The sequence below is a fragment of the Gopherus flavomarginatus genome, chromosome 15 (assembly GCF_025201925.1).
Source record: "Gopherus flavomarginatus isolate rGopFla2 chromosome 15, rGopFla2.mat.asm, whole genome shotgun sequence".
Lineage (NCBI taxonomy): Eukaryota > Metazoa > Chordata > Testudines > Testudinidae > Gopherus > Gopherus flavomarginatus.
This window is the reverse complement of record NC_066631.1, coordinates 29,169,502-29,192,550: the sequence shown is the minus strand read 5'-3', so window position 1 is coordinate 29,192,550 and position 23,049 is coordinate 29,169,502. Positions and strand designations below refer to the sequence as shown.

Here is a 23,049-nt window from a genome sequence, read left to right as displayed (position 1 = left end):
ATTCACCTCATTTCCCAGACAACTTCCTGTGCCTCCTTCTGGCTTAAATAGGGAGTCTGAGCCAATCAGAGAGGCCAAAGGTCTCCTCCAATCAGGAGCTTCGTGGGTGGTTCCTGTGTTAAGGTAGGGTCCATCAGCCCACATTCCCTGCTGGGTGGTGGCTGCCGTCTGGGTGCAGACCTAGATTCGAAACTCAGGCTTCCTCACACGTAGCCAGTTCATCCAACCTTATCTTGTTTTGTACGCCCTTCTACAAAAAAGTTCTCCAGACCTGCTCAATAACAGTCAGAGATGCTACAGCTTCGCTTAGTGATTGTCTCGTTTGGGGGAATGTTTGTATGAGGAAGGATGAACCAGAGAAGGCAGGTCCCTGCTCTTTTATTGAAGCCTTGTCCCATAAAACCCTGCAAATGAAAGTGCAAATGAAGCCAGATCCTGCCACCGAGACCATCTGCGGTTTTGCCTTTCGAAAGGTAACAATAGGAAAATCACTGGTCTATAAAGGGAACAGTTAGAACGGCTCATTAAACAGGAACATTAATAGTCAGCTGTTTAACAACCAGTTCTGCTGATATTGTTACTTCCGCTGGATCATCAACTTTAATTCCTCCTCACGACAATGAAGGGTTCACCAGGGCCAGGCCTCCTTTCGATTCAGGCCAATGTACAAGCCGTGTCCTAAAATCTCATTTATTACAGTCACTCGGTTGTCTCCCTGCAGAGTGTCACTTTGTCCTGGAGTGAGACTGACTACAAGGCAGTGGCTGAGGTGTTCTGAAGCAGCATGAGACCCAATCCAGTGTCATCACCTGGACTATAGTTCAGGAAAGCACTTAAAGATGTGCCAGCTCTTGAGGTCAATGGGACTTGAACACGTGCTTAAAGTTAAGCAGGTACTTAAGGGCTTGTCTACGCAGAGCAGCAATGCACCCTATAGGGTGGGATTTGTAAAGCGCACTCAGGTGTTGCGTGTTATGTGGTCCACATGCTGGTATGCACTAAAGGCTCAACACACACTTCCTTAAAGCGCACTAGAGAACTTTTAGTGTGCACCAGCAGGGTGTCCATGGCTCAATTAATGTGCAACACCTGAGTGCACCTTACAAATACCACCCCCGTAGGGTGCATTACCGCATCCTGTAGATAATCCTAAGCAAGGGCTTTCCTGAACTGGGACCATGAGTAGTTGATGGACAAATTGCCAAATGCTCCTTGGTTCCATCAGCAAATCTCCCATAAATTGAGATTCTCAGGGTTGGGCCAAATTTGTCACCCTGGATCCTAAACACTCCTTGACTTTTACTGGGAGCGCTAGGGTGTTTCAGAATCTAGCCCTGAGCAGATCTGAATTGCACAGCATGAGCTCAGCTCTCAGCACTGCCGGGATGTTTCCTGAGCAACCAAGCTTGGAGAATCTGCAAAGCGAGGCTTAAAAATCTTGTTCTCCCGCCTCATTCTTCTGCTTCTTCCGGCTTCTAGCTGGGCTGGAATAAGAGCAGAGCAGCCTTTCCAGTTGGGTTTTGGAGCTCGGGGTCCTTGTAAGGCACAGGGCAGGCAGAGCTGAATTACAATTAAAAATAATTAAAATAAAACAAAAGCTAACCAGGCTTCTTTCTCCTACGGCCCTTTGTGACCAGCATACACATGAGATGTGTCTTCCACATGAGATAGTGGCTACAGAACCAAGGGCCACATGTAATGACCCTAAGCAAGAACATTGGAGAACGCCTTCATTTATTTCAAGCTTGAGGTGAAGGGCTGGTTCAGTTCTTGCACAGATGGGGCAGATGACACGTCACTGTATTTTGTACTTTTAATACTGTTTGTTCTATGTCGATCCAAAGCCAGCTACTCTTTACCTAGGAAAAGAAGATAAAAATCTACAGTTAATACAAAACGGAGGAAAATGGCAAATATTGATTCAAACAGGAACAATTCTTATTGAATTTTGTAAATGAAAAGTTGTCTAGTATTATCCTGAGGTATCTCGCTCAGTTTGCCAGACCCAAGAAACGTAGGCAGCTCGGGAGATGTTTAGATGAACAAAAAGACTTATCTGAACCTCCAGACTTATCACTAATTGCTGGAGAGATGGGTCCAAGCCTCAAAATTTGCATTTGAATGTAGATTCGGATGTGGAAACTTGCGCTGTTCAGAGGTCTTTAGACACACTGCTTTGGTTCATAACTCAGTCCTTACACAGGTAAACTTCTGGTGAAGGCGATAGGAATTTTTAACTCAGTAACTGGATGATGTACTCCTATCCCACAAGGAGGCTAACGTAACTCAGTAAATGGATGATGTACTCCTATCACGCAAGGAGGCTAATGTAACTCCTATCACACAAGGAGGCTAGCATACTTTCCAGTCCATTAGTAACTAAGGAGGATGTTAAACAATATCATCTAGAGATATATATTTTTAAGTTAGCTGGCCTGGATAACTTGCACACAATAATCCTAAAAGAGTTGGCCGAGGATATCTCTGCCCACTGATGTTATTTTGTAATAAATCTTGGATTACCAGAAAAATTCACCCTCCCAAGCTGCAACGTGAGTGATACAATATACAATAGGCTGCGTGCACATCCCCGTAATTATACTGTCACTGCCTCGATCCTTGCCAGCATGCAGCAGGGAAGCCATGTGGTGCTGGTGGTTAGGCAGCAGCAGACAGGACTGATGAGTAAGGTCTTTTATTTACAGTAACGGCCTGTAGGAAGTTTTTCTCTGAGTAAGACAACTGTGATGGGAGCAGCGTCCATGTGACAACGAAGAACCCAGCCAGCAGAAAAAGATCCACAGCTTTACCAGCTGCATGGTTGGGGAAATTGTAACTGTGGCTGTTCCAGGGGCTCAGAAACAAGATTAAATTTACACTGATTTATCGAGTTTGGAAAATCCTTGCTAGAGAGGTTGTAAGCAACGAGAGCTGGAGGTGATGGTAGCAAATGGAACTTCAGGTCAGATAAACTAATTAATTAATTAAAAACACTGCTGTAGCCCCTGTAGCAAGGATTGCCAGAGGAAATTACTACATGTAAAGATCAGATGAGTTTAACTTCCCAAAACAAGCCTTTTAAAATCACGAGTGGCTGTTTGTCTAAAAGCTCTGCATTAGCAATTATTTTGGGGAAGTTCTCCGGCCGGTGTGAGGCAGGGGGTCGGACGAGATGATCACAACAGGCCCTTCTGGCCTTGGCATCTAGGAATCATCCCTCTGATTTTTGTCTGAACCCAAGACAAACATGGATTTCCTGCCTTCCAACTCACCTTTCTGATGGGTGCAGGGCCCTATTTGATTCCTGTTTTAATATTATATCTAAACACCTACACGTGCCTCTGAACAGGGAATGCTTTCAAAGGAAAGAACTGTCCGTGTTGGTCTGGCTAATAAACCCAGTGGGCCTCTTTCCTGTATTGCAGGTGTTTCCAGCTATTCGGTGAGTGGATGAGGCCCCTACTACAGGGACATTGAGAGTGGAGCTGAAGAAAATACTGGCACGAATAGGTAAGATTCTAGCCTTAGTTACACCTGTGCAATCCCACAGAAGTCAGTTGAGAGGCATGTTTGCCTGAGAACAAAAATCTGGCCCAGAAATGTGCAATTGAATGAATGCTGAGGAGGAGAAAGAAAAGCATGTATCGGAGGATCTCGGAGCACTTACAGAGCACCAATTAATTAAGCCTCAGATGCTTCCTTGGGTGGTGGGTGGGTTGTACCGGACCTATTTTGGAATGCAAGGGCCTGATTCCAAACCTCAATGAAATCAAACAGTTTTAGATCATGCCCCGTGGTACCAAATGCAAAATTCTCCACTTGGCCCTATGAGTGTAAATCCATATTAAGGGCTTGTCGACACTTACGGCGCTGCTGCAGTGCAGCCACTGTAGCTCTTAGTGAAGATGCTACCGATGAGAGAGCATCCGTCTGCACAGGCATTCCCACTCCCTGAAAGGCAGGAGCTATGTCGACGGGAGAAGATAGTGTTTGGACCAATACAGACACTCTTAAACACCATGACCTGCAGTCTTTCCTTCATGTCTTTGAGCCAGGATTTGCTATATTTGACTGACCAGTCCTGGAGGGGCTTGCAGGCGGCCAAAGGCAGGTTTTCCCATAGAAACTGCATGTCAAATGTGTATACAAGAGCAGCCCGTTGGCCCCGTGCATGATTTTAACCCCACTTTGTGACATCATAGTGCACATTCTACTCTTAGATACATGCACAGAACTGCCAGCTTCTGTCCTCACCTGCAGGTATGCAGCTCCTGTGGAGAGCTGTAGACACAAGCATTTAAGGCAGCATGGAGCAATCCCTTTACACAACAAACTAAGGTCTGTGGGACAAATCCTGAATTCTTCACTCCTGTTGATTTGGCCCTGTACACAGAAACAAGCAGAGGGATAGTCTATAGAAGAACAGCCTGGTGAAACTGTTGTGATTTGTTTACAGGTAATGGAGACCTACAATTACTCTTATGACTACTTGGTGGATTATGATTATGATTATTATAATTCCACCACAGTTAGAGTTAAGCAAGAGCCATCGCACGATGCAGGAGACATTGCTAGAATCCTCTCTGTTGTAGTCTACAGCCTCACCTGCCTCCTGGGAATTCTGGGGAACGGCCTAGTCATCATGATCATCACTTTCAAGATGAAAAAGTCCATCAATGCCATTTGGTTTCTCAACCTGGCTGTTGCCGACTTTCTTTTCAACGTCTTCCTGCCCCTGAATATCGCGTACACTGCCATGAACTTCCATTGGGTCTTTGGGGCGGCCATGTGCAAGTTAAACTCCTTCCTCCTCAACCTAAACTTGTACAGCAGTGTGCTGCTGCTGACGACCATCAGCTTAGACCGCTGTGTGTCCGTGGTCCTTCCAGTCTGGGCCCAAAACCATCGAACTACTACGCTGGCATGTTTGGTTTGTGTCGTCGACTGGGTGCTTGGTTTGGTAATGAGTTCCCCGTCTCTCGTTTTCCGGGACACTGCAACTCACGAAGGCAATGTGATATGTTTTAGTAACTACACCTTGTCCGGGAATAAGTCTGACCATCCTCTGGGCATGAGGAGACACCAGACTGTAAATCTTGTCAGGTTTCTGACAGGGTTTGTCTTTCCCGTCACCATCATCACAGTCTGTTACATGATCATTGTCGTCAAGCTGAAACGAAATCGGCTTGCCAAATCCAAAAAGCCCTTCAAGATCATTGTCACAATTATTGTGACCTTCTTCTTGTGCTGGACCCCCTACCATGTCCTGAACCTCCTGGAAACGCAGCATGAGCAAGTCTCCCATGTGGTATTCAAGATTGGGATTCCCATCACCACGGCTCTGGCTGCGGCCAGCAGCTGCATGAATCCCATCCTGTATGTCTTCATGGGCCAGGACTTCAAAAAGTTTAAGGTGACCGTCCTCTCCAGACTAGTGAATGCACTAAGTGAAGACGCCACCCACTCGACTCTTGCTCAGAGGAGCTTCTCTAAGATGTCCTCAATGACTGAAAAGGATACCACCCTCCTCTAAGCTCTACGTTTGGTACGTCAGGGGCTCACCCAGGATAAGCTCCCATCCGCTTTTATTAGAAGCAAAAGATAATTGCACTGAGATCCATGAACGCTCTCTAGTGCTTTCAAACTGTAGTTGAAGAACATTTTCCAAGTGTTGCAAGCAGTGCTTGGGTTTTCCCTATCAAATCTGTGCATCTACCCACATTAGTCATGTCTGATGACGGGTGCCATGAATCTTCACTATAGATTCTCTGACCCAGATTGTTAAAGGGACAAACCGTAGCACATTTTATATGCAGTCCCAATACCAACGCTGGCAGTGCTTCATGTACCTTTTACTTGCACCTTTACACTCCTCATGCCTCCTGAACTGCTCCAGAGAAGGACAATACCACCTTAAAGCACCTGGAATCAAAACTACAGATATGGATTATGATGTCCTAGAGTTTGGAATGCTCTGTGGCCAAAATGCATTTCCATCTTTGGCTATTGGCTATTGGACTAGTTCATTCATTCAGTCTTTGGCCCAAATCAGATCCTCAAAGATTATACATGCTTGCACCCAATAATTGTGTGTTTAAACTCTGCATTAATGGTGACTGCACATGCAGTCTGGTATTTGCATGCACAAATCTTCATTTGCACATACAAATTAGCACCCAAATTTAGAAAACTTGGCCATAAATGACTAGAAGACTGGGTAATGTAGACGTTTCCAGAGACGAAGGAAATTGAAGAGACTTATGCCAAAGAGAGATAAAAGTGCAGAGAAGAGAAAATCAGATTGCTTCTCAGTGAAGTTGGGGAGAAGGTGGAGGAGGCCATGACTTCTAACTCTTAGCTTTGGGGACATCCTTCCAATGCCCACCACTAAGGATAATATTATGTCACTGAAGACATGGATTCTGTAACTTTCACAGACTTCCATGACATTTTCCGCTTCAGCCCCAGGGTAGCAGGGGCCCTAGCTGTCAGCCAGCAGGGGCCCTGGAGCTCCAAGCTATGCCAGGCTCTGAAGGCCCCAGAACTCTCAGCCACTGCAGGGGGCAGGAGGTCCCAGAGGGTGCCGGGAGCACCTGACGTGCCACTCACAGGTGGCAGGGGCACCCGGAGGGCAGTGGGCAGCAGGGACACCTGTCCGTGACTTTTACTAAAAATAACTGTGACAAAATCTTCACCTTGCCCATCACACAGTGGGATCAAAATGTGGCGCTACTCTAGCTGGGATATATATATTGCCTATTATATAAGAAAATGATTATGAACATGTTATGCACAGTGTATGCATATTGCCACTTAACCAACCTCTTAAAGGCATAGAATATGTTGGTACTAGTATAATCATTTTTTAAAATTGTGTTCTGAATATTCTTTTCTCATCAAGTCCACCTTAAGTCAGAGGGGATACAGAAGAACAAATAAATATCAGACAGAATACTGAAAAAAACGCACACTCACATAACACCTGTACCGCAAAGGGGTCAGAAAGCGTTCCTGATATACGTACTACGTACCGGGATAACTTATTCCACCGCTACAATGCAGCCATCTCTGGGGTTGAATGTGGCACCACATGCAAAAACACTACACAACCGTTTCAGACAAGAAGTGAAGAATAACTTGTGTGATTAAAACTGAGTGGGAGAACTGATGGAAAAGTCCTGTAGAATTTAACAGGAGTAAAAGTACCAGGGCACTATAGAAATGTGACAGGCTTATATAGAAATTACTCTAAGGACCTATAATACTTAATAGAGAATAATCCCCTTTCCATGGTATTATGCTCCACCCTTTAGAATTTTCTAGTGGAGATATAATTATGGAGCAGAACCTAGATAAGGTTGCAGTGAGTTTTATTTTTAGCCCCCACTTTGCCAGCACTTAACCTCTCTGTCTACAAAGAGGGGAAATCAGCCTCACAACTGGTGAGTTAGGGCTTTCACTACATCGGAATCGAGCCGGATTTGGCATTCCTGAGTTAGGACATTCTCCAGCACTCTGCCATAAGGGAACGCGAGGTTGGTAGAATTCCCAAAGTGCGAATTCGGCCAGGGCGCCATGGTGAGGCTTCCCAAAAGAGCCATGGGATTTTTTAAGGGCCCCTCAGTCTTGCGGATGTTAGTTTTAATGGGCATGTTTCCCTCTGGTGCCTGCATTGCCTCTCAGAATGGCATAGCCACTAGAGCGCTGCGAGCCAGATGGTCTGACAAGTTCCCTGGAAATACCCTACAGTGGGTAGATCGGGAGATAGCTACCTAGCGTCAGCTGAACAGACAAAATGAAGAGTCTCTTGGTCTTTGCTTCAGAACAGACCCCAGCAGTGGTCCATGCTGTCAGCAAAACCTAGGTTATGTTTCTAGCATGCCTGAGGCAGGGGGTTTCCGGTTTCAGAGGGGACCCTGACAAAACACGGCCAGTTCGTCTGAGAGTGAAGGAAAGGTTGCCATGAGTCCCTCTAAACAGATCCTGCTGAGTTTTCGGGGCTGGCTCCAGCTCCCATGCTCTCACCAATCAGCTTGGGGGAATAACTCGATTCGTCATCCTCCCATCTAGGGTTTGGCAAGACATCTACCACTATGGTAGCTTTAGTCCCAGTACAGCAAAGCTTTGAAACACATAGTGAACTTTAAATATGAGAGTCAATTCACTGCAGTCAATGGGCTTACACTTGTGCATAGAGTTAAGTGCTTTGCTGAATCAGGAAAGCACTCTGACAATCAGCAACATTTCGGGGTTTGGGGAGGATGATTGGGCTCAGACACAGCATCCCAGAAATGGAAAATTCTCTGCAAAATACAGGGAACAATCTTTTTGCAATTTCTTCTGGGCAAAAATCAGTTTGCCTCCCAACCAGAGCAAATTCTGATGATTTCATTTTTCAAGTCCTGAGGCTCCAAATTGTGGAAGCATCCATCGCCGCTGGATCTGATGAATAACTGTGAATCCCTGCAAGGGGCTCCACGTTAAATCAGTGGCACTCAAGGGGTTTGCCTCTGGGGAATTGAATACTGGAGCAGCCTATGTTTACACAGGCTGCAGCAGCTACTCTCAGAGCCTGGGTCAACTGCCAGAGGGGTAGCCATGTTAGTCTGGATCTGTAGAAGCAGCAAAGAGTCCTGTGGCACCTTATAGACTAACAGACGTTTTGGAGCATAAGCTTTCGTGGGTGAAGTGGGTATTCACCCACGAAAGCTCATGCTCCAAAACGTCTGTTAGTCTATAAGGCGCCACAGGACTCTTTGGGTCAACTGCCGTGAGCTGGCAGGGGCTAAAAATAGCAGGGTAGCCTGTCGGGCTTGGGCTAAAACCTAGCAAGGGGGAAGAGTCTGGGAGCCTGGGCCCCAGCCCAAGCAGGAACATCTCCCTGCTTTTTTAGTCCTGTGGCATGAGCCCAAGTCAGCTCACCCATGCCCTGAGACTCATTGCCAGGCAGGTGGTTTTGCTGGGTAGAGTTACCCTATGTTTGTCTCATGCGGGGTTCTGAGCATGGCAACAAAGAAACCCTCCGAACAGTTCTCCCAGGGATGCAAAGGGTTCCAGGCTAGGAGAAGTGCAAGATTTCAAAAAGCATTTTGCTTCACTTTTGCCCTTTTAGGAAAGCCGGTCAAACTGCTGGCTGGGTTCATTTTATCCTGCCCCCTGCCTATCCCTGACTTCTCAGAAGCGAAAGTTCTTTACGAGGCAGAATGAGGTCATGGTAGTGCCATCATCCAGGCACAGTGCCCCAGGACCTCTTCAAAGACACAATCAAGATTCTCATTCGAGTGGCTTTCACCAGGCTCCAGTAGTGAACTATCTTCCCAGGTCCCTCCCCAGCCCCCGCACCCCATCTCTGAGCAGCTCACATATCAGGAGTGGTAGCAACAGTCTCTCCGGTGTGGTATGTTAACTCCATTCTAGCTCGATGCCTATTGATTCAGAGCAAGGCAAAACAAAAACTCCTTAATGCTTCCTTTCAGTTGTGCGATACTGACACAAATTGACCCCCGGGAGCCCGGCAGCAGGTGGCTGATGCGCAGAGGCCTATGATTAGATCGCATCTCCTATGGGTTCCCAAGCCTGGCTCGGAAGGGTTTAGCCCTAAATGCAGTACAGCAGGGGATCGGCGAATGGAGGGGGAAGAAAAAATAATAATACAACCAATACTTCAGAAGTCATAAACACCACGTGAAAATCGATGGGCTGGTTTATCGGCACTGGCAGCCGTGTAGAGAAGAGAAATCTATCGATCAGGCTCAGCTCAAGCCAGTTGCCTCGCAGCTTTGTTCCGGGGAAGTTTTAATCCATAAATAACATTAGCTGGAACAACTACCATTTACAAGCTATGGTGGTGCAAACTGAGAGTTTCACAATAGCGCAAGGTGCTGTCTGCAGGCAAAAGACTCCATGGCCAGGTTCTGAATGACAGCCCCGTGGTTAGAGCCCTTCCCATGCCAAGCAACCCCTCCCCCAGCACAAAAAGGGGCTAGGAAGGCAGAGGGGGAGCTGAGGATTTGAGGAGTTCTACTCTTTGCCCCGCCCACCGCCTCTGACGTGCTCTAGGCTGGGGTGGGGGCACAGCTGGCTCTGCCAGCTTGACTCTTTCGGAGAGCTTCAGCCCCTGGGCACGAAGGGGCCAGCAGCAGGGCGAGGACCAGCCCCAGCATGTGGCTAAAGAGATGGGGCTGGCTCTGTTGCACTCCCAGAGTGTTTGGACAGAGCAGAGGGGCCTGGACCTGCCTGGTGAGATGGCTTGGGGGAGCAAGGATCAATGCACTCTGCATCATTCCTTAGTGCTGCCCCCCAACCAGGCAGAGGACAAAACACCCATAGAAAGTTTTCAAATAATAAATCCCACTTCAAGATTTCCCTCCTTATCACCCATCAAGTAACTTTCCTGCCGGCTGTTTTACCTTTCAGGGAGCCTGCATAGCCCATTAATAGATCTTCTAGATAAAAGATGGGCTGAGCCACGTGCGCTAGCCAATTTCATGCCCAGTTAATTTGGGAGATAATTCATGCTTTGGCTTCTTGAGTGCTAGCAATGAGTGGAAGCTGGTGACATGCTTATTTATATGTTGATTTCTTTGTATCAGACACAGCTATTACAATGATCAGTAAAACAGGGAAATCTATGGAAAAGAATCAAGACAATGATATTTAAAAAATGCAAATCAGTGGGCAGGTTCTTGTTAGGTTAATGTCCAGGTAGCATGAAGGTCATTTGTAAACCACTAGGCCACATACCATGGTCTCCCAGTGAGAAAATGATAACCTGCCAACAGACAAGTTTTACCTAGAGAATTACATAGAGAATTATTTCCCTGCTATTGAATTCTATTGGATAGTTCCAAAAACATATGCAAAGAAGGAGATTGAGTTCTATTGGGTGTTAGATAAATTCCTGTAGAAACCTATTGATTCTGCTGCTGTTCATGCCTATATTATTTTGCATAAGGGGAGGAGTTGTACTTACTGACCAAAGACTATGACTGCCACCTTGGGAGAGAGACATGCTGGGTTTAAATCCTGGATAAGCCTCCACAAAGCTGCAATGGAGCTGTCCTTTTGTGTGTGTGACTCAAACAAAATTTCCAGGCTTGATGCAGAAATTACTGGTGAGGTTCTCTGGCTTGGGCTCTGCAGGTGAGCAGACCAAATGTACAGGACAAGGATGGTCCCTTCTGGTCTAAAAAGCTATGACAATCGATTTATGAAGATCAGTGAAGATGAACTATGAACTGCCCAGTTTTGCCCAATTTCTTTTAAAAAAGGCCATTGCCTTAGCTCACATAAATAAGCAAAGTTCCTGCTGAAACCCAGGGACTGACACCGATTTACTCCCACTGAGGATCTGGCTCAAATTGTTCAAACAAATCAACCTTTAAAAAAAATCCAGTTCCAAGAGAGGTCTAACCAAGAACCTGGCACCTCACCAGCCCCACACTTTGGAGGCGTTTGGATCAGGAGTCAGCACATATTTCATGTCCCATGCCTCAGTTTCCCCATCAAATGGAGATAACGATATGTTTGTCCCTCATGAGGCTATGGTGAGGCTAAAGCTATTAATATTTCAGAATGAAGACCCTAAACAGATCTGAGGATCTGGGTCTAAAATACTTTGTTGATTAGACTTACAGAGCAAAGACATTTGGAGAAACCTCCAAACAAGTGTTTCATCTGCATAATCTGGTGAGTGTGGAATTGATAGAGAGATGGGATGCCATGGCACCCACTGACGTGATCAGTTAGATGCTTATCAGAACCATGGAAAGTTCATATCTCGTTAATTATCTGACACCTTGGACAGCGCACTTACAAATCATGAGCTAAAATACATTAAAATCAGCAGGTATTAAAACTCGGTGAGAGTTTTGCCTGAGAAAGACCCTCAGGATCTGATTTTTCCATGATCAGTAATTAATTAACTAGCTGTCTCAACAAGCCCCTGTGAGGTAGGTAAATAGTATTAGTCTCATTATTCACATGGGGAAACTGAGGCACAGAGAGGCAACATGATCTGCTCATAGTCACACAGCAAATCAGCGGCAGAGCTTGGAATAGAACTCAGGAGTTGTGGCTCAGCTCCCCTTCCACTTTAACCATTGGACAAACCAGGTTCAAACTCACGCTCTGATCGCTGGAGCCCTGGGTGCATCGGACCCCAGCAATGAGTGAGTGTTGAGAGAAGGCGGAATCGGTCAGCGCTACACTCGGCTGATACAGCAACACATGGTGTCAAATGCCATCAGGTGGTCGACCGGAGAGATGAGCTGGAGTGCCACTGAGGAGCACACTCGGGAAAGTAACTGAAATACTTCCCTGATGGATTGTATTTTCTAACAGACAACCAACCCTAAACGTTCAGTTACTGAGGGACAATCTCCATGCATTTCCATAACTCTTTGTATAACTTTCCAGGACTGATGTACCTGAATGCTTGGATGCTAACATGTAAATTGTATCGATACATATTTTAATCTTTATAGGTTATTGCTGATTCTGTATTATATATACTGTATTACTTTTAAACCAACCTTTGTACTTTTGAATAATTTAAGCACTGTACCAAGATATACAGACTCTTTTTTCTTAGCCTATGTATTAGATCACTTGAACATTTGTTCGAATACAGTTTGTATACCCTATGAGAGGGTACCACGTGCTGAGGTCGCTGGCTTGAGGGCCACTGCAGGTCTAGCAACCTCCGCAATGCTGAATGGTTGCCATGTAGCAAGGTATTAGCTGTGGGATCCTCATGATTTAAAGAGATGAATACATTACAGCCCATAAGCGCACCACACTGCATCTGTTTACCAACATGAGCATCAGAGAGAGGCTCCCACAGGAAAAATAAACGGCAAAGATTTAATTTCTCATGGAAGATTGGAACAGCTATTTGACCTGCCTAGCAGGAGCAGTGACCCCAGCAATGGCCATTTCCTAGCTGTACAAATTAATTAGCAGAGATCCACCAGGCAGGGCTGGTTTCCTTATGAATTATCCCAGAAAGGTGTGGGGCAGGGAAGAGGATTAGTTACAGACAGCTCTGTGTTCAACAGAGCAACTCCTGGTCCTGGGGCTATAGCACAAGGCTGGTTCCAGAAACGAGACGACCGGGTTGCAATGTGTAGTTAGATCTGCTATTTAGATGTCTAACTCTTGATGTCACTACTTGGCAGCTGGAGAAGGTGACCTCCCAGCAGGTCTTCCTCCCTCTGCTTTAACCTCCCTGGTGCTCTTAAAAGGGAAGAGCCAGGAACTGAAGCTGTGGCAATGACCATTATGTTTTTTAAAAAGCCCCTGCAAGTTATTTAAGGCCAATGGCTGTAACGTGTTCAGTTTCCATTGGGAAGACTTTATATCTTACAGCTCTAGAAAACATCAGCCAGCCAGCTCCTTTCCCAGTAATTGGGAGTCTGTTCACAGACACCTACAGGAGCAATATATATTTTTATATAAAAGGAAAAAGTCAATAGGCAGCTACCTGAAAAGACACTAAGCTATTTACAGGTCTCATCAGCAAAAGCTCAAGCTAGACCCAGCTGTACACTGATTCACAAAGCCCGAGTAATTGAGCTGCACTGTCAGGCAGTAGAAACACCTCTGATGATACCACATGCTGCAGAGAGAGCTGGTTTTCCAACAGATCATCAGACAGCTCTCCCCCCAGCCCCCATGGCAGGGCTTTTCTAATCTATCAAGTGTCTCATCTGCATAATCTTGTTAGTATCAGCTTGGTAGGGAGATGAGAGACCAGGCACATCCACCAAAGTTGTCCCTTTCTCCTTAGATAGACAGAAAGATAGAATCCCTGATGTTTCTTGCTTCTGCTAGCCAGAAGAGCACCAGGTGAACGTGAGAGTAAAAGCATCCCTGCAAAAACAGGTGTATTACATGCAGATAACTATCTGGGTGTAGAATGCTAGTGGAGACAAGACTCACATCGTTTTCAGCCTGGATGTGTCCAGGTGATGTTAACCCTATATCCCCACTGGGTCTTGACTAGCTACATCCAGGAAACAATGCTGTCCCCTTGTTTCTATTAGGATTTTACACCCTGTTAACTGTCTGGATGTAAAAACGCACCTTTTTGCAGTGAGAAGGGTGGCTGCCGGGCTGGTGTTTTTACCTTGTTTGCTGGAATCAGTTGCACTGGGAGAGTTCTTCTGTGCGAACTGTTTAGAGATGGAGATTGTGGAACAATGAAGACATGAAATGGCAGAGAAAGGTCAAGCAGAAAACTGCAGCCAGTGCAACTTGGGGGCTCCTGGTGAAGCTGGAAACCTCTGCATTTATCAATTCTAGCAGTTTGTTATTTATTTAGGAACCTGCAGAACAATGAAAATAGAACCTGCAGACATTCAAATACAGAAGCCCTGGAATGAAATCAAACCAACCAGCCAGGTAAAGGAAGGCCCCGATTCTGCAATCAGGTCCTTGCAGCCAGACCCCTCCAGTCCCTATGGAACCCAGAAATGTGCAGGATAAAGCTGATTGCAGGATGGGGGTCTAAGTTCTGGCTCCTGCTCCCATTGAAATCAGTTGCAAAACTCCGATTCATCTGACTGGTGCAGGCCCTAAATGAAAGAAAGTCCAATCCCCTTTGGGCACCCCCTTTGCCCCAAGCTTTCCTTGAAAGGGAGACAAGGAGATTTAGGAGTACTTGTTTATTCAAGGATTGTTCTGAAATTTCAGCCCTGAAAGTAGCTGCTAATTGACTGTGTCTTACAACTGTAGCTTTGCCCAAGGGCCCTGTGGTAGGTGCCCATCATACAAAGATATAGCACTGAAAGGAAGGAGGGTGTTTTTCCTTTACTCTGTAACTTGCTGAAATGACGATTAGGACAAGTTGTGTGTGCCCATTCCTAATCACCCCGCTGCCCGTAGCCTGGCATTTCTGTTTGGAGCAAAGAGCCAAGTCTCTTCAAGCCTAATTGTTGCAGAAAGTTGTTAATTAGAGCTGGGGTGGAATGTAGTTATAGAGTAATTGGGCTTGTCTACATGTGGAGTTATTCAGGGGTAATTTAATCCACAGCAACAAGACATTCTTGTTCTGGAATGAGTGTCCATACATGGAGTTAGCTTTAAATTCACATTCTACCCTAATCCAAATTAAACATCCAGTGTAGACAAGCCCAATGGTCTTACCCTGCAATCAGATACATTAACCTGACCACCTGATTCCAAGTGGAACCCAAGCGGTTCTGACTGCAGCATCAGAGCCTAGATTAGGAAGCAACTGGGCAATGGTCTGGGGATAAACTACTGCAGGCAAGCAGCTGAGTAGGGTGTTAACTGGGTATTTGGTGAGCATAACTAGGGAGTGCAGTGGCTGAGCATGGGGGATTTGGGGCAGAGAAAGACAAGTGATGGTTTATGTCTTTGTGTTGCAGCTTGCTATAAAGGGAAATCTGTTCTGTGAGCACAGAGCAAACTTGCTTTGATCACTAAGGTTCTGCGATGTTCTGGGGGAATAAAGTGCTTTGCATGCCTGTTTTCAGGTGTTCTGTTAGAGGCTCCCCCATCAAGACAGTTTGGATTGTAACACAGAGAGGCTCACAACAACAACAACATTTAGCACTTGGTGCTTTTCATCTGCAGGGAGCTTCACACATTTAAACTAATTAATCAAAGTGTCACAGGCAGCACAGAATCTTCCCAAGGCTCCTTTCTGGTGGGGAGATGAACAATCTTATTTGGTGGGTCTGGGTAGAGTCAGCAGGGAGGAAAATCAGGTTTATGCTGCTGCTCTGACAATACAGAAAACATGGGGCTTAAGCCCTGTTGCAGTGGGTGGTGAAACGCCCAGGGGCTTGAGTGGCAAAGGAGCAGGCCTGTGACAATATGTTTTTGAAGTGTCAATTGGTAACATAACCTCAAGAAATAAAGGGACAGTCTAAGGTTGAATCCAGCCCATCATTTAGGCTGTATGAAAACAAGCTTTAAAAACCTAAGGCCCATGGGAAATAGTTCCATGCACACTTAAGAAAAAAGTCTATTATAATAATAGCAGCTATTTTCTAAAGCCAAGAGTTGTCCAGCTGCAGTGAAAGGTGCCCTGTCTGTGAAACTGACCAGAAACAGAAGGCTAGTACAGTATGGATGAGGACTCTGGATTCTATTCCCCACCCCGCCACAGACTCCTTGTGTGACCTGACCAAGTCACTTAGTCTTTCCCTGTGCCTCAGTTCCCCATCTATTCCTCCTTCCCCCTCTGTCTTACTGCACAGCAGTTTGATGGCTTGGATCCTATGACAATCCCTGAATTATCATCGCCTATGATGATAGGGGGGGGAGGGATAGCTCAGGGGTTTGAGCATTGGCCTACTAAACCCAGGGTTGTAAGTTCAATCCTTGAGGGGGCCATTAAGGGAACTGGGGTAAAAATCTGGGGATTGGTCCTGCTTGGAGCAGGGGGTTGGACTAGATGACCTCCTGAGGTCTCTTCCAACCCTAATAGTCTATGATTCTATGATGTGTTCAATTTCCCTCACCTCCCCCTATATAGTCCCGTATTGCACCTCTGGTAAAAACATAATGTTGCTATTCGTGGCATAGACGGAGTCAAAAGTAAAGGTTCGGTCCCCTGTGGGATTGGGGTTTAGACAGAGAAAAGGGAAATTGCTGATTAAGGCTCTCATCCAGGACTCAGGTCTCCTAGCAAGGAGCAGGGGGCTGCCCTAGCCCATCAGACTGCAGCACTGGCACCTCATTCTTCATTCCCCAGATACTAATTCTAGACTCAGTCGTGCAGGGGTGTGGGAGCCTCTGGCAAGGCTCCTGAGCACGTTGCTTTGTTGCCAGCGGCTACGGTGGAGTAGGCGGAGAGCAGCAGGCTGCTGGGCTAGTGAGAAGCCTGAGTTCTACATATGCACCATTAGCAGCTGTCTGGGGGAGAGGCTGTCCCATGGGAATTGGTGGGATGTTCCCGTCCCATCTCTGTGGCTGGTCCTCACGCCAGGCCCCCATCTGTTCTCATTTTCTGTGAGTAGCAGTTTCTTTCTCACATGCTTTGGTCAAGCAGAAATCCCGGGTGGCAGCAGGTCTTAGCCTTTGCATTCCCCGGGTGGCATTCAGACAAGTCGACACTTCCTCTGTCCTCTCACGCCCTCTTCCTTCAACCTGTCAGTCTGTCGAGGCCTGGGAGTTAGCTCTCGTTGCTAAGCAGCACGTTCATGTTTGTTCCTGCCACAGTGAGGTGCTGGGCCTTAGAGCCTGGTGCTGTCTTGGGATTGGGACAAGATCATGCTCTGCTTTCCCCACATCTATCCAGCCCCAGCTTTGTGCATTGCAGTGTGCTGAGGAGAGACCTGCCATTCTGTCACCTCTGCACCTGGGCTGCAGCCTGACTTAATGGACCTTTTGACTATTGGGCTGGGTCCAGGGGGCTTTTCGCAACAAGGGTGGACAGGCTTTGCCATCGTGTGGTGGGCTCTTTAAAAGAAATCAGCGTAAAATAGCTGCGCCTGCTAAATGGGAGAGGACAGGAAGAGGAATATTGCAAACTGCATGCGAAAGGGACTAGCAGGCTTCTGAGAGGCTTTGCACACGTCGGGGAACGAAAGGCAAACAGGAACGAGGTTTAAGCCGTGTCTGAAATTAGTTCTTGATTAGGGCTGGTTTTTAGATTTACAAGGCTGGAGGTTTTAAAGCACTGGCCTTGGATCAAGACACGTGCTCTGAGGCAAATCCATTCGGGATTCCACAGTGAATAGTGTTTAGTGTTTCAATCCGTACTGTGGAAAGCACAGAACCAGCTGACGCTCATCGGATCCTTTTCCTTCCAAGCCAGGTGCTCGCCCCCTCCCGCTTCTCACATTATGCTTGGGCGCAGTGGGCCATCTGGACTGGGGAGAGGCTGGAGCTGCCACTGTCACAGCATGGGGAGCCGGGCTGCAGAGGGGTGGATTCCCTCACAAGTCCGTGGTTGGCAACATGTGGAAGCTTCCACTGGGATTGTTCTCCTTGTTGCATACAGATGATCAGGCGAGTTTGCACGCGCACACAGGCCTCAGGAGCAGAGCAGGAACTGCCATCGTGCATTAGGCAACCCCATTAGCAGCCTGCAGTAGCAGGTTACCCCAGCTGCGGACAGCCCCTGGGGGAAGCGATGTATTTTACAAGCACATTGCAAAAAAATGTTTAAATCGAAAGTTCCAGCCCTGCTGGAGCCATTCCTGAGGTATCTTCCTCTCACTCGCAGGCTGTTAACACAGAAAGGCGGCTGCTGTAGTTTTTTAAAGGACTGACATTGTTTTCACAACAAGCCTCTCTCTGTTCGGTGCCAAGCAGAGAAAGGCCGACAGGGGAGCAAGAGAAGCAGGTGTCAGGACTTCCCTGAGGATGCTTTGGACAACCAAGGGAGAAGTTAAACCACAGATGGGCCGATTGTGCCCAAAAGCACCAAAGGGAAAGGATATTTGGGAAAAATCTCTCTCCCGTTGGGTTACCCACAGCACCTTTCATTGGGGCATGTAAGCTGGGGCTGTAGTGTGGTGCACTGGACAGGGAGGACCTGCTTTCTCTCCCCAGCTCTGCCCCTACCTGTGGTGTGACCTTAGGCAAGTCACTTCACCCCCCAGCACCTGTTTCCCCTTCCACACTTTGTCTGTGTAGATTCATAGATTCTAGGACTGGAAGGGACCTCGAGAGGTCATTGAATCCAGTCCCCTGCCCTCACAGCAAGACCAAATACTGTCTAGACCATCCCTGATAGACATTTATCTAACCTACTCTTAAATATCTCCAGAGATGGAGATTCCACAACCTCCCTTGGCAATTTATTCCAGTGTTTAACCACTCTGACAGTTAGGAACTTTTTCCTAATGTCCAACCTAAGCCTCCCTTGCTGGAGTTTAAGCCCATTGCTTCTTGTTCTATCCTTAGAGGCTAAGGTGAACAAGTTTTCTCTCTCCTCCTGATGACACCCTTTTAGATACCTGAAAACTGCTATCATGTCCCCTCTCAGTCTTCTCTTTTCCAAACTAAACAAACCCAATTCTTTCAGCCTTCCTTCATAGGTCATGTTCTCTAGACCTTTAATCATTCTTGTTGCTCTTCTCTGGACCCTCTCCAATTTCTCCACATCTTTCTTGAAATGCGGTGCCCAGAACTGGACACAATACACCAGTTGAGGCCTAACCAGTGCAGAGTAGAGCGGAAGAATGATTATTAGGGTAGATTATTAGGGGCAGAGACTCTCTTGCACTATCATAGAATCATAGAATATCAGGGTTGGAAGGGACTTCAGGAGGTATCTAGTCCAACCCCCTGCTCAAAGCAGGATCAATTCCCAACTAAATCATCCCAGCCAGGACTTTGTCAAGCCTGATCTTAAACCTCTAAGGAAGGAGATTCCACCACCTCCCTAGGTAACCCATTCCAGTGCTTCACCACCCTCCTAGTGAAAAAGTTTTTCCTAATATCCATCCTAAACCTCCCCCACTGCAACTTGAGACCATTACTCCTTGTTCCATCATCTGATACCACTGAGAACAGTCTAGATCCATCCTCTTTGGAACCCCCTTTCAGGTAGTTTGAAAGCAGCTATCAAATCCCCCCTCATCTTTCTCTTCTACAGACTAAACAATCCCAGGCTTGTTTCCCAGGCTTCTTGCATTTGTGTATAGGCACTTAAGATAAGTCGCTGATTGTCCCGTTTTCTCGGTCTTAGACAGGAGTCCTCTCCTCTTGCACTCTCCTGCTCATGCTTCCTCCCAGTATCCCATTTCCCCACTTACCTCAGGGCTTTGGTCTCCTTCCCCTGGTGAACCTAGTTTAAAGCCCTCCTCACTAGGTTAGCTAGCCTGCTTGCAAAGATTCTCTTCCCTCTCTTCATTAGGTGGAGCCCATCTCTGCCTAGCATTCCTCCTTCTTGGAACACCATCCATGGTCGAAGAATCCAAAGCCTTCTCTCTGACATCACCTGCGTAGCCATTCATTGACTTCCACAATTCGACGATCTCTACCCAGGCCTTTTCCCTGCACAGGGAGGATTGTCGAAAACACCACTTGCACCTCAAACTCCTTTATCCTTCTTCCCAGAGCCACATAGTCTGCAGTGATCCACTCAAGGTCATTCTTGGCAGTATCATTGGTGCCCACGTGGAGAAGCAGGAAGGGGTAGTGATCTGAGGGCTTGATGAGTCTTGGCAGTCTCTCCGTCACATCGTGAATCCTAGCTTCTGGCAAGCAGCAGACCTCTCGGTTTTCAGGCAGCACCCAGCACAACGTGGGCCTGGTCTCAGCGGAGGTTCCAGGTGCTATTAATAATATCTAACTACTCAAGGGTTTTCTAAGGCACTGGTCAGTGCAGAATCCAAGCTCTTAGCCTGCAATGTTATTTTGAAGATGCTGAGAAACCCTTGTAAACAACGAAAAGCGAATAGAATAAATACATAAAACCATATACAGTGATTGACATGAAAAAAATCCCACTCCAGGAGTTTTTGCCAAAATCAAATATCTGTGATGAAAGTAAATAAAACTGCCTCTTATGCTTGAAATATAAAGTGAAAGGTTTGTTACTAATAGGAAAGCTGCACCTGTAGATAAAGCCTTTTATCTGACGTGAGCATCTGGCATTGATACACAGGGGCACGCTGAGTCCTAGGAATTCTGGAAATCATAATCAGCTAAGAAGGAGATAGACGGCAATCTCAATAAAATACCACTTCAGGTAAGGTAGAGGCACTCCAAATCAGCACCCTGTTTATCTGGCATCAGGGAAACATCTTAGCCCCATGCAAATAAGTGAAAACAGGGACCATCTTCTTCTGCAGCAAGCAAGCGAGCTTGCTGGGTAACACCCTAATCTCGGCATTCACACCCCTCCATGCACTTTCAAACAGCATGATGTGGCAGTGTGGGAGGGAAAGAGGCTGGCACTGCTCGGCTCTGCTGGCGTAGGGCTGAACATTCAGAGATGAGAGTTAAGGAGAGAGGGTGTTTTTCCTTTGGCCAGGGTTGCGGGGAGGGGAAAGGGAGGAGAGACCAGAAGGGTAATCTGACCTATTCTTTTGTGGTGTTGTCAACCTGAACAGCACAAGCATGGGAACCAGGAAATGAAACTGACAATGTATTTAGAGAGAGAGATCTATAAACAGAGAGAGAGAGAGCAGGTTACCAAACAAGCTGGAGAGAAGGAGACAGGACTGTGAATAGCTGCTACATTGTCTGCAGGGCAGCCTTCATGAAATACAAGACAGGATGGATGAGCCACCTGGAGTTGGTGGGCAGAGGGGAGAGTCAAGCCTCTCCGGTTATTTTAGGTGGGTTGCAAAACTCATTCAGGTACATAACCCTTAAACCCAGGGTTGGTTTCCAAGGATGTTTAAATGTTTTTTTCAAAAATCAATCTCGCTAAAGGCAGCCTGTTCTATGTATCCGGGGTAGGCCCAACCTCCCACAGCTGCGCTGGTCCAAGCGATTGCCATACTTAGGGGATACCGAGACACGTTACCTTTGATGTTTGCGCTCTCCCTGCCCCATGCACATTTCCTTGCAGTCTCCTTCTGGGTTGGTTTTTCATTGGGTCCCACTCTTTTTTCCAGTCCTCCTTAGCACAGGTCATGAACCCAATAACACTGATTTTGCATTTTCAACCCCATGGATGCTTAAATGGGCTTGAAATTAGCCACAGGACTTCTCCCTCGGTACTCTCAAAGTTAGGCCGCTGCTCAGCCAGTGCTGAGTACTGGATATTCGTTATCACTGCTGGTCTGTTTGCATCAGTCCTACAATTGCTCCTGGCATCTTCCCAGTACACACAGATCAAGGTGCAGTGCCAATCCCTGAAAATGAACCCAAGTAAGCAGGAAAAAATCTGCTGAAATGTGAGCCAGAAGCTCAATCAACTCAGAACGTCCTTCTAGCCTAGAGCTGATGGTTGCCAGGACATAGTGAGAACATGAGATCTCTATTCGTGTTACTCTCAGGCATTTAAGAATAGGAAGGTCAGGGGGATTTGTATTGAAAATCAAATTTGGTCAGCCTGAACCAAGAAGGAGGATAATGAATATTGTACCAGACAGGACTATCAAGCAAATTAATAGGAGATAAGCTACTGCCACCTGTTGGACACTTTTCCCAATAACACTGATGGGCTGAAAGCATTTTTACTAAGGCGAGGACGGGAGATTTTTAAAAAGAGGTTTTAGAAGAAGAGCGGCTTCCCCTAAACCACCTTCTCTGCATGTAGCTGGAAATGCCAAGGCCTGATTTTTGACACCAGGCTCCCATTTAGTGGGCAGACCTACAGGCTGAGCCCAGAAATGAGGCTGAGGGCTCATCTCAGCACTGGCATCTTCTGTTAATAGCACTCACTGTGAAACGGAGCTGCGGAACCTCGCTCTGGGTGGGACTGGAGGCTGAAGAGAATGTGATTCCCTTTAAAAACCATACTGCAGTGGCAATCTTCACAGCGCAATTTCCTTCCAACGTTGATGTGTTTACAGAATGATTCCTCCAGGAGACGCAGGAACCTCCAAGGGATATTTCCATTGCTTATGCCTCTAGTATGCTGTTCTGGGGAGAAACAGAAGGTTAGATAACAGAACATTACAGGATAGTTCACCAACACTTAACTCTCTAATAAAGAACCCCAAATTCACTAACCTTCCCCTCAAAAGAGCAGTTAGGTTATTATCTAAAGCGGTGGTACCTAGACCTCAGTTGTACAGGAGCCAAATTAGTGCTCAGACTTACCCAAAAGAGCTGCAGTAGTGTGAATTCATTGTTTCATTGACTATCGTACTATTCACATTGAAACAATCTGATGGGGAAATATTTTGTTTTTATATGTGTATATACTATTCTCAAAGCAAATAAATTGATAACTTAGTGCAAACTGACAACTTACTTGGTTAATAGCACAGTAAAAGCATCCTGATTGGTTAATAGCTGTAGTAGCAAGTGCTGCAAAGAGCAGCAGGAGACACATTAAAGTCACAGTCTGAGTATCACTGATCTAAAGAGAGATCCAGGTATTCAACTCCTCCCTTTGGTATTAACCAGCTGAGGCCTGGACATTATATTGTGTTTGTTGCATTG

At 46.5% G+C, this 23,049-nt stretch overlaps 1 protein-coding gene and 1 long non-coding RNA gene across 3 annotated transcripts in view; one reads left to right on the top strand and one right to left on the bottom strand.

Moving 5' to 3' along the window:
* The window catches only part of CMKLR1 (chemerin chemokine-like receptor 1), a 41,580-nt gene extending 33,903 nt beyond the window's left edge, over positions 1-7,677 (top strand). For both annotated transcript variants that reach the window (XM_050924230.1, XM_050924229.1), the window contains exons 2-3: positions 3,426-3,510; positions 4,457-7,677. In XM_050924230.1, the coding sequence (XP_050780187.1) occupies positions 4,460-5,533 (1,074 nt within the window). In that variant the 5' untranslated portion in view covers positions 3,426-3,510; positions 4,457-4,459 and the 3' untranslated portion in view covers positions 5,534-7,677. The remainder of the gene's footprint in view (positions 1-3,425; positions 3,511-4,456) is intronic.
* LOC127034884 (uncharacterized) lies at positions 1,614-22,802 on the bottom strand. Its single transcript, XR_007769516.1, has 3 exons — positions 22,705-22,802; positions 22,324-22,524; positions 1,614-1,859 (listed from the first exon to the last, which is right to left on the bottom strand). It is a non-coding gene; the product is annotated as an uncharacterized LOC127034884 (long non-coding RNA).
* Between the last annotated feature and the right edge of the window lie 247 nt (positions 22,803-23,049).